The 12,561-nt window shown below is 36.6% G+C and overlaps 1 protein-coding gene across 1 annotated transcript; it reads right to left on the bottom strand.

The window, feature by feature from the left end:
• Positions 1 to 6,029: 6,029 nt before the first annotated feature.
• Positions 6,030 to 6,885, bottom strand: LOC130950163 (uncharacterized). Its single transcript, XM_057878699.1, has 2 exons — positions 6,487 to 6,885; positions 6,030 to 6,452 (listed from the first exon to the last, which is right to left on the bottom strand). Exons 1-2 carry the CDS (start codon positions 6,883 to 6,885, stop codon positions 6,030 to 6,032), a joined length of 822 nt encoding a protein of 273 aa, XP_057734682.1.
• Positions 6,886 to 12,561: the final 5,676 nt, after the last annotated feature.

Below are 12,561 nucleotides of genomic sequence, written 5' to 3'. Positions count from 1 at the left end.
AGTTTAAACATGTTTTTTTCACTAGGGTTTGATGATCATCACATATATGCCAAGTGATTAAAAAATATTTTTGTTGGTCGAAAATAATTTATTTTAAAAAGGGGAGTATTCGAAGAGCCAGTAAACACGTGTTTTTAAAAGAAAGATAATATCGAAAGAGATGGCAAAAAAGTTCGAGTAGGAGTTTGTCGTAATCAGTCAACAAGCTGATCGACATGTTGAATCGAAAGACTAAAGGTTTGAGGGTTGTTTTTTAAACGTTATTCTTTATCCAACAAAATAAGCAGAAACTGTTATCTATAGATCAATGAACGTGGAAGTTACACTTTAATTTGATTGGTTGAAGATTTTTATAAATAAAAGAAATCTCGAAGGCACAAGGATTGGAACTTTACTTTAGAAAAACACTCAAACACACTCACATTTCAGAGACTTTTTGAGTCTGCATTCGAGTCATTTTTCTGTAGGATTCCTTCCATTATTTTCAAATTATGTTTACATTTTCTGCAATATTTATTTTTTCTGCAAATTTATCTTTCAAGAAAAATTATCTTTCTATTTTCTTTTAAGATTCAGCACTTTAATTTCAATTTCGAAAGCCCTTTGATTTGATCGAAGGTACTTTACTGCTTTCATTTAAATTCAATGCAAAACATTTTAAATTCAGTCAATTTATTTTTAAAGTCTTATTTATTTGTTTCAGATTTTCTTAAATACTAGTCCAACTGAAAGATCTTTAATGCATTTTAATAAAACTAGTACTTACAAAAAGGAGTAGGTTTCGCTCCCAAACCATTTGATATCGAACCACCTTCGATTTGCTAAAAATTGATAAACAATTTTGTAATAAATAAATAAATAAAATTTAGAAGAAACAAAATAAAATGAATAATATAATTAAGCTAAGTCACACTCTTGCAGACAAATTCGATTCACAGAAACGTCAAATTACACATAAATTAAATACACAAAATAGTTTCTCAAATTTATTATTTTTATCATTTTAGTTTCTCAAATTTAAAATTATCTATACTGATTTTTGAAATTTAGTTCTGGATGTTAGATTGATTCGTTGATCCTTTCTAGTATCGAATTAGAGAATTAAGTAGTAATGAACTGGTTCTGACTTGTTATGCTAGACACAGAAAAAAAAAATTATATGATATACAAATTATTATATCTTCTTTTATTCTTCAAAATAATTTTATTTTTGCCTAATTTAAGAAATAAAACAAAAAACGTCATTTAATTATGTATTTAATATAATAAGTTAGAACTAATTCAATATTTTGCAATGCCAAAAAAAATCTAAAAACTAATATAATGTCTAGAGTTGAATCTTAAAAAATAATATAATAAATTTTAAATTTAAAATATTAAAATAATAAAAATCGTAAATATTATATATCACTATAAAAATGTAGTTGTTGCAGATAATAAGGCGTCAAATACACTTTTTTAAGGCACTAATATTAAGATCTATTTCCTAGGTATCATTCTAAAAATTAGTGTTGCATATCACTTATGGCAATGCCAAAAAGGACTGAGCTAGCTAGAGCCTAGAAGCATATCAGTGTTGCTTTTTTATTTTTTCATGAATGTAAATTTGATTTTTCATGGGTACTGGTTGGCTGCATTATGAAGAAGAAGAATGTACTTATTTGTGTGAAGGAACAAAAAAAATTCTAAGCATATGATAAGATGGACAAGTAATTGCAAGGCACACTTAACTGTAAACACAGTAGTGGTGGCTGAAAAATTATCTGCTATCAAAGGACCATGATCGATCTCACTAATACATGCACTAATCGGTAACAATAAATGGTGGTCGATTCTGACAACTAACCAATGTTGAAGGACAGCTGATGACGGTGGTCACACCTAACAATGATATGTCATATGTGCAGCTACTAATAAATTTGGACATTTCAAAATTCAAAGTAAAATTATATTATACCATCATAAAACAATTTCCAAATTAAACCCGTGAAAGTGGAGGCAAACTAGCTAACCTCCTAGCCTCCATGCCAATGAAAGTGTGAGCTACATGTAGCATCCCTGGTTTAGATGGAATTAGTATTTTTAACCGTAATAATATTATGAGAATATAAATTTTTTAAAATTATTATCTATTTTGTTTTAATAGTATAGATTATGTACGGTATAAAAAATTATAAAATCAAATTACTTTTATAAAAAAATATTATAAATTGACAAAAATCTCTAAGTAAGAAAATTAAAATATCTATAGATAAAAAATTAAATAATAATAAGACTTTTAGTTATTATTTTTATATAAAAAAGTCTAATTTTTTATTAATAATTAATTTAATATTCATTATCTAAAATTTAAAATAATTTAACGTATATACTTTTATATTTAATTAGGTGTTAATTGTTAAGTTTGTTGTACAAATAAAAATAATTAATTTTTATATTTACTATTTAAAAATAATATTTTTTCTCTCTATGTATATTTATTATTTAAAATTGAAAATAAATGAACCTCGAACATACCCTCACAGGGGAAATTGATTCAGCATTATACTGATAGTTATAAAATTAACTCAAAATTATTTTTTTAAATAATTGAATATTGATTCTAACTTTTAATTATAACATTAGTATTCTCTTAAAATTATATGTAATAAATATTTAAAAAAAGAGAAATGAAAATATATATTAGAAAGATAAGCGGTAAAAATTTAAAATTAAATAAAAAACTAAGAAACTATGTATATAATAATAACAATAAATAATATTTTTTATTTAAATTATATTATTTTGTAAATTTTATTTTCTGTAGAAGAGAAAGATAGAAAAAATAGAAAATGAGAGAAAAGAGAGAGAAAGATAAAGATGAAGAATGAGAGTGAGAGTTTGTTAATTTTGAAAGAAAAATTTTTATTTTAATTTGTCAAATTACTAATATGAAATATAAATTATATATAGAGTAAAAATAGTAGAGAGAATTAGAAAAATAGAGAGGTAGATGATTCGAATTAGCTTGAGTTAGGAACCCTATATAATTCGAATCTTGTTGATTCGAACTATGCACGTTTCGGCATTAGTAGTAATTCGAATTGAGCTGTTTCGAATTACACTAGATTTTTATATAAAAGAAGTTCGAATCCACCCCATTCGAACCACTTTTCCACTTTCAGACCCCACCAAATCTCAGAGAAAACGACCCAGTTTCGCTCCGACAAAGGCTCCAGCAGACTATTTAACTGATGGAGGACGATCTAGGTAGACTATATTGGTTGGATGGAGTAGCTCATATTGTCGGGGTCATCAACGATGAGGTTAGTTTTTTTCTTGTGCTTTATTTTTGTGGTCATGCACGTGGTTTTTGTGGGTGGTATTGCATGTGGTTTATTGAAGTGGTTTTGTTTGCGGTTTGGTAGGCGGTTTAATTTAGCGGTTTCAGTTACTGGCTTTGCATGTGGTATTGTTAGTGGTTTTTGTTTAGTGGTTTTGTATGTTGTATTGTTAGTGGCTTTCGATGTGGTTTACGTTAGCGGTTTACGTTAGCGGTTTGTGTTAGTAGTTTTCATTAGTGGTATTGTGTGCGGTTGATTTTAGTGGTTTTGTAGACAAGTTTTGTGGATGGTTTATGTTAGCGGTTTATGTTAGCAGTTTATGTTGGTGGTCTTGCATGTGGTTTATTTAGTGATTTTGTATGCGGTTTATGTTAGTGGTATTCTTGTATGCGGTTTTATGTAAGTGGATTTGCATGCGGTTTTGGTAGTGGTTTATTATATTGCTTTCGTATTTGGTTTATTATATTGCTTTTGTATGCAGTCCATGTTTTGACAGCCCCAGCGTTGCATCTCGAGCATGCGGCGGCAGCAGGGCATGCGACTCGATAAGAGATACGTTCCGTACCTGCAGATGGCCGGATTATACCATCTTGCGAGGCTAAACGATAGATGGTTCTAATTAGATGAGCCCCTTGTTAGTGCATTCGTCGAGCGGTGGCGTCCGAAGATACACACCTTCCACATGCCGTTTAGAGAGTGCACGATCACACTTCAGGATGTGGCGTACCAGTTGGGGTTGTCAGTGGACGGGCGCTATGTCAGTAGTTGCCTTACAGATTTCCATATATACATCGAGGGTGGCCGTTCTGCCTGGGTATGGTTCCAGAAGTTGCTTGGAGTGATTCCTCTTCCGAGCCAAGTTTAGAAGTTCGTTGTAAACTGCACTTGGTTCCAGGAGATTTTTGGGGAGTGCCCCGCGGGAGCCGATGAGGAGACTGTGCGGCGCTTTGCTCGTGCATATATCATGATGTTGTTGGGTACTCAGCTGTTTACTAGACAAGTCCGGCAACCGCATTCACATCAGATGGCTTCCGTACGTAGCCAAGCTTGAGGAGATGGGTACCTACAGCTGGGGGTCTGCAGCACTAGCATGGTTGTACCGGTGCATGTGCCGAGTGGCGAACAGACATGTCGTGAAGTTAGCGGGGCACTTATTCAAGAAAAAGATAGGATAGAATGAAAAAAGAAATCAAAAGACATTTTTTTGCTTTGATAAAAAAAAAGACAAACAGTGGCAATTTTATTTGAAAGAATCAAAATTTTTTTATTTATTCTAACTTACGTATCTTCTAATAAAAAATTATTAAAGTCCGGTTGCGAGGTCGAAATATTAAGTATGAATCATAGTTCTAATACTTTTTAAAATCTATTTTATATATTCCATGCTCCAGGAGAGAGGCTCGGTGAAATAGACATGTCTGTGAAGATGCGGACTACCTCCACCTGGACAGAAAGACCCTATGAAGCTTCACTGTTCCCTTCCACTTCAGTTACTGCAGTCCTGGATCTTCTGGCACTTTCCTAGGTTTAGGCCTGCTGGGTATGATACGTGCAGCTGGCCGTTGGCCTCGAGGTACCCTACTAATACCTTTCTATTTCAATTTAAAATAGTTGATTCCATGTTCGCTTCTTATGTTATACAAATCTGTCACACTTTTAATTAGCGACAACACCGATGTGAGATACAGGTGGTCAGGTTATAACCCTTCCGGTGGCGAGAAGGGACCTAGAGTGTAGAACTGGAGACTGAAGATAGACATGTTATAGTTCAGGGATGTGAGTATACTAACCGTCAATCTTTATTTAATTAATTAAACTTTATGACTTTGGATCATGAATTGTCCTGACAATGTTGGAATCTTTCTGCAGTTTATCTGGATGACCTATAGCATATGCAGCGTTCACAAGAAGCCTCCTTGCGTCTTTGCCCTTTGAAGGTGAGGGCGAAATTTGCTGCTATATGTCGAATGTAGAATGCCCGGTATGCAGCTGGAGGTAGCCATCCCCCGTCGGGAGCCTCAAGCGCGATCTTGATGCCGTTATGCATGTCCGATATAACCAGCAGACCCGACTGCGGTGTCACGTGCTGACGCAGGTGGGAGAGAAAGAAGGACCAGGACTCAGCATTCTCACCCTCGACTAGTGCGAATGCAACAGTGAGTATGTTGAAGTTTCTGTCTTGTACAATCGCGACAAGCAACGTTCCCCCATACTTGCCATATAGATGGGTGCCGTCAATACTCACCAACGGCTTGCAATGACGGAATGCCTCGATACACGTTGGGAACATCCAGAATAGTCTATGAAAATAAGCTTGAGACTCGTCCAGCTATCCCCCAACTCGAACAGGGCTCATCCTAAGGACTGCAACAGTACCAGGCATGGTCAACTAGACTCCTAACACTTACCTAGGTAGCTCGTTGTACGACTCATCCCAGTCACCATAGATGACATCTACAGCCTTCTACTTCGCCAACCAAACCCTCTTGTACGTCGGCCTAAATCCAAAGTATGCGGCCGTGGCATTTAGGAGCACCTTGATGCTGACGGATGCATCAGCCCTAACCATTGGCATAATGAATGCCGATATCACATGATAATCCAAACTCCTGTGGTCGCTGGAGATGGAGGTGGCGAGACACGTATGCGGTCCATTGTACCGTTTGACCTCTTAAATGCCCTTGCGCTGCCGGAGACTCAACCGAATCAACCATGTACACCCATTCCCAAACTCAGAAACTTGCCCACATACCGGCGATAGTCATACTCCACTACGTTGTACTGTAGCCGTCGGCGGATGCTGTAAGCCTTCACACTTAACATGGCCTCATCTTTATCCTGAAATTGCTGACCAACCTGGAACTCTGTTAGACCAGCAGACCCTTCCGCATCTCTAGCGCCAAATCCAGCAGGCTGCCCAGGAACCCCCTCCTGCCTCATGGCATCCAGGTCCAACGATAAAAAATGTGGAGGGTACTGCTGTGTGGCAGAGCTATAACCACCTCCCGCCCCTACAGGCTCACTCGCTCCAATATCATCGCCACTGTCATCAGCAATCATATCTGGCTCGACATCATCGTCCTCTGGATCATCCAACAATCCATTTCCAACACCAGCCGATGCAGCACACTGTTGAGAGGTTGCAGAAATTCCCTGTTCCAACCTCATCGCCAACACTGCCGTTGAGATCAACAGCGAACGAAGGAGAGGCGACAGGCTGGATGGGTGGCTCGTACACAGGGACGGAGGAAGAAGCAACGGCAGGTCTGGAGCTAGAACCAGCTACCGTGGCTAAAGTGGCGGTATTCCGGTTCGAACCCCCCGAGCAGGATACCACATCAACCAGCTTTGCCAACAGCTCTGGTGTCCTCACTTCGGGAAATTGCCGGCGACAATGAAACATGACCTGCAAGTCCTCATCACTCCCGATCGTGAAACAATCATACTTCACGATTTCTTGGGGCACAGTGATTGGAATGCAATAGAAAAATTTCTTAACCTGTTTCACACCTTCCAGACCAAGTTTCAGCAGTATAGAGCTAACAAGGTCATCATAGCTCATCGTAGGCCTCACGATAATACAGAGAGGATCCTTATCAATGAACTTCACACCGGAACAAGTTTTTCTCTTAATAGATCCTCTGTGGTGACCAACACTACAAAACTCTCCTCACTAGCCATCTTATCCCACTAATAAGAGCAACTCACATTCACACCATATATATACAGGTCTGGTCCTCACTAATTTGAGTTAGCCTAATTCGAATTGTACAATGTGTAATTCAAATCAACGTCATTCAAATTACATAAGAGTAATTCAAACCAGCTCAGTTCGAATTATGTTGAATTCACGTGTCATAGTAATTCAAATTGCTTCAATTCGAATTACGTTGAGTTCACGTTTGATAATAATTCGAATTGCCTCAATTCGAATTATGTATGAATCAGCTTTGCATGTAATTCGAAGCAGCGTAATTTGAATTACATTCAACTAAAGTTTGAAACGGTTTGATTCAAACTACATATATTTACCCTAATATATGATACATAATATAGGTATATTTCAATTTCAATTTTAATATTTCAATTTTAATTTTAACCTAATTAAAAAATGTCATGTTGCATATTTTGATTGTCAAATTAGTATTAATAATTGATATTGACAATGATATATAAAATAGATAGATTGGTTGAAGGAATGAGAGAAATAGAGAAAGAAAAAGGGAGGATGGGAGAACTTTTTAATTCTGGAGGAAAATATTTGATTTCAATTGCAATGAGGAGTGACATGTGGCACATTTTGGTTGTAAAATAATAAGGATGACGAAAAAATTCTTTAATTTTGGAGGAAAAAATTTCATTTCAATTATAATGAGAGAGCGACATGTGACACATTTTGGTTGTAAAAATTAGTAAGAATGAGAAAAAAATTCTTTAATTTTGGAAAAATAGATTTAATTTCAATTACAATGGCTAAGGGACATCTGGCACATTTTGGTTGTAAATTTAGTAAGGATGAGAGGAGAATTTCTTAATTTTAGAGGGAAAAATTTGATTCCAATTGTAATGAAAAAATGACATGTGGCATATTATGATTATAAAATTAGAGATATATATATTTTTTGGTGTCTATAACAAAAACGAAATCAAACAGAAAAACAACCCAAAAAATTACACAGCACAATCCTTTAACAAAATTTGCTTGAGGTCATCATTTGGCTGAATCCACACCGAATGAGAATAAACACTCTTAGCCCCTATCTTAGCCAGATAACCTGCAGCAACATTAGCTTCTCTTCTAACCCAAGTGAATGACACCTCTCAGTTTTTACTTAACAAATCCATAATATTCTCTATAATATCCATATTTTCTCCTACAACATGGTTGATAATATTGTTCAGCAAAAGATACATCTTCATAAAATCAGTTTCACAAATAAGGGAATCACAACCAACTTTCCACGCAATCATAAGACCATTCCACACTGCCAATAACTCATTCCTGAAAACTGAATCAAAAGGCAAGCGTCCCGAGCTACCTAGCACCCAAGTGCCATAATGATCACGGATAACACACCCAAAGTCTGCTACAAGAGAGTTCGAGAGAACACTAGCATCACAGTTGACCTTAAGAACATTCTGGGGGGTGGCTGCCACAAAAAATTCTAGACTGCATAATCCCAAAAGTTTCTATCCTTCTTCACCCTTTTCAACTCATTCACCAAGGCTCTCGCAAGGCAAGAGATTTTTCTCCTAGGCCAAGGTTCATTCGGGTTAAGTAAATCATTACATCTATTCTGCCAAATCCACCAAATTTCAGCAGCCACTATTTCCTCTTTACCATTAATAACGCTAGTAATTCAGGATCAAAAGTCAGCAGCATTAGCATGTTCAACAATAGAAGGATTTAAAGAATTTTATACATGACGAACAGTGGAACAATTTCGAAGACAATGTAACACAGATTCAGACGCATGACCACATTTATTACAAAGGTCACTTATCGATATGATACATAATATAGATATATTTCAATTTCAATTTAACTTTAATGCAATTAAAGAATATCATGCTGCACATTTTAATTGTTAAATTAGTAATTAGTCATTGATTGATATTGATAATGATTTATAAAATAGAGTTGTTGAGGGAATGAGAGAAATAGAGAAAGAAAGAGAGAGGAGGGGAGAACTCTTTGATTTTGAAGAGAAATATTTGATTTTAATTGCAATGAGTGGGTGATATGTGGCACATTTTGGTTGTAAAATTAGTAAAGAGGATAGAAGAATTCTTTTATTTTGGAGGAAAAGATTTAATTTCAATTACAATGAGAGAGTGAGATAGTGATATGTGGCACATTTTGATTGTAAAATTAGTAAGAAGGAAAGGAGAATTCCTTAATTTTAAAGGAAAAATTTTAATTCTAATTGTAATGAAAAAGTAACATGTAGTACATTTTAAATCTAAAATTAGAGATATATATATATAATAGAATATATAATAGATTTAATAATAATTTAATTTTAATATATTAATATATAAGATGCTTTATACAATTATATTTTTTCGGATCATCATTATAAAGACATATAAAAAGTAATTATTTTTATTAATATAATACTATATAATTAAATATATATATATAAAATTATTTTATACTAACAATACATACATTAAAATTAATTAATTTTTCTTAATAAATTGAATTTATGAATTTGCAACTTAAATTTAAATTCAAAATTTTAGTTCATATATCAACGAATGAGATAATAGATCTTTTTAAATTTTTTTAATTATCATTATAAAATATGACTTTTCACTATCTACTTTTTAAATAGAACTAAAAAAAATATATGAAAAAATATTTTGAATAATTATCCAAGCAAATGACTTGATTAAACCCAATGGAATTCAATATGTCCTAAATGTCCCAAATAAAAAAATGCAATATCAAAGTCCCAAACCACATTTTTATATAAATCGAATTGAGTGAATTTGATTTAGTGAAACATGTAGTAAATCGAATCCATTAGACTCGAATTAATTGAAAAAGAAACTTGAATGAAAATCGAATCAGATCAATTCGAATTACGTTCATGGTAAAAATATGAATAAATCGAATTTAGTGAATTCGATTTTTAAATACACGTAAATTAAATTAACACGATTCGATTTAGCCAACGAATTTCAAGCCAAATGTAAATTGAAACCACTTGATTCGATTTGATGGTTTTGTAAATCGAAGTTACTTGTTTCAATTTACATGCACTTGTGATTGAGCATAATTCGAATCTAGAAACCTCAAATCCCACCCCAACCCTACCACCCAGATCCAAATTTCTCTTAAAGCAACCCGAGAACAAAACTGAATATGCATGCATGTAGGACAATCCGAATCGTCTGTATCGACTAGATGGAGTCGCGCATATTGCTGGTGCCGTCCACCTCGAGGTTAGTGTTTATTAATATTTATAATTTTTATAAATAAATTAGTGGTTAGTTAGAACGGTTAGTGTGGGATTTTTAAAATAAATTCAAAAACAGATATTTGAATTTAGTTCATGTCAGAATTAGTGAGTCATTCACTATAGAATAGGGTTAGCTGTAGAGTCATGAACATGGTTAGGTACGAGTTTTTATGTGTGTTAATAAAAAGAACATGTTTTTATCTCATATTAGTATTTTTTTATGTTAATATGAAGAATTGGATCATGAGTAATGTAATGGTTAGCGTTTTTATCTATAAAAGTTTGCTAGGGATTTATTGTAAAAATGTTTGTAAAGTGATGGCATGCAATGTCTGTCGTAACTAGAAATTTTGATGCATCGAGCAGTTTTTTATGACGAATGTGTGAAGTCATCTTCTATTCTTATGTAGCCCCATCGATGCATCAACAGCATGAGATGGCAGTACGGTATGATGTTGGATGATAGGATCGTTCCTTACTTGCAGATGGCTGGTCTTTACCATCTTACAAGATTGAACGAGAGTTGGTTTCGGTTGAATGAGCCGTTGGTCAGCGCCTTTGTAGAGAGATGGCGCCCTGAGACGCATACATTTCACATGCCATTTGGAGAGTGCACGATAATCTTACAGGATGTAGCGTACCACCTTGGTCTCCCAATCGACAGTCAGTATGTTAGCGGATGCCTGATAGACTTTTCACGATATATAGCGGGTGGCCAACCACCATTGGTGTGGTTTGAGGAGCTGCTCGGGGTATTACCTCCTGCGAACTGCATCGACAAGTTCACAGTGAAGTGCACATGGTTTGAAGAGACGTTTAGTGAGCTTCCACAGGGGGCAGATGAGGAGACGGTTAGGAGGTATGCCCGTGCGTAAATCATGATGCTCCTATCGACGCAGCTGTTTGGGGACAAGTCAGGTTTCCGCCTCCACATCCGATGGCTGTCGTACGTTGCCAGGTTGGAAGACATGGGTCAGTACAGTTGGGATTCTACTGCGTTGTAATGGCTATACAGGTGCATGTGCCGTGTGGCGAACAGAAATGTCGTCAAGTTGGTTGGTCCACTGCAACTCCTCCAGTCGTGGATCTTTTGGAGGTTCCCTGGATTCCGGCCGGATGGATTTGATGTTTTTCATTGGCCGTTGGCGTCGAGGTAGTCTCCCTTTAGCAATGCGAACTATTTTCCATTTTTTAGCAGTTAAAATTATTGTTAACTAAATGTTGTGGTTATCAAATGGGAAGGTTATCAGCCGAGCTTGAGCGACAAGGGACCTTGTGTCGCAAATTGGAGATTGATGATTGATTTACTCCAGCCGAGGGATGTGAGTATTTCCATGTTCATGTTATATTTGCATCTTTATTAGTTTATGTTGACTAACAATATGAACTTCTATGCGCAGTTTCTGTGGATGCCATACAGCCTGGTGGAGGTCGTGCAGATGGTACACCCCGAGATATTGGAGCCACGCCATATGACTCTTTGGAGGACTGCGACAGCGTTGATCTATTTTGCTGTTATTGAGTGGCATCTGGTAGATCGGGTGCTCCTTCAGTTTGGTGGGGTTTAGGGTAGGCCACGTGCTCCCTGAACATAGATTTTCTAATGTCAAAGGATGGGAGCGGCGGAGATCTTTGGTTTCCGTTGACACTACAGAGTTGGCACATTCATTGGGTCAACAGGGTGCAACATGTGCTACAGTTTGACATCGTACCTGATCCAGGACCTTCTCATGAGTACCTTGATTGGTGGTATCAGCACGGCAGGAGATTTTTATCGCCTTAGCTCATCCTAGGTGACCCTAGGACAGCTACGATACCAGCTCAGGCGATTGATCGAGGTCCTGGACAAGTCCCGAACATGGACCAGCTGCCTGATGTTTCGGACAACCGTAGGGTTGCTAGGAGGCACCGTGTTAGGACACGATCTTGCCAACGTGAGTGAATTTGGCTGGAGGAGGCCATTGATATGATGGAGGGGAGGGGACGTGGCAGGCGAGGTGAGAGGGGTCGTGGCTTGCGGGGAGTCAGAGGTCGTGGCCGAGACCATGCCCGACGTGGAGGTGGAAGAGGGGAAGATGATGGCAGTGGGGGGGGGGGGGACGAGGGTTTAGGGGGAGGTGGTGACGGGGATGACGGGGGTCCCGATGATGGTAAGGGCCGTGGAGGTGGGGTCACGGGGTGCAGGGGGCTCAGGTGGTCAGAGAGGTGGGGGTGACGGAGGCAGCGTAGGTGGGGGAGTAGGGGGTTCAGATGGTGCTAATATTCTTGAT

Source organism: Arachis stenosperma, chromosome 9 (assembly GCF_014773155.1).
Source record: "Arachis stenosperma cultivar V10309 chromosome 9, arast.V10309.gnm1.PFL2, whole genome shotgun sequence".
In the NCBI taxonomy this organism is placed as follows: domain Eukaryota; kingdom Viridiplantae; phylum Streptophyta; class Magnoliopsida; order Fabales; family Fabaceae; genus Arachis; species Arachis stenosperma.
The sequence above is the reverse complement of the archived record's forward strand: the minus strand, read 5'-3'. Positions and strand labels throughout refer to the sequence as shown.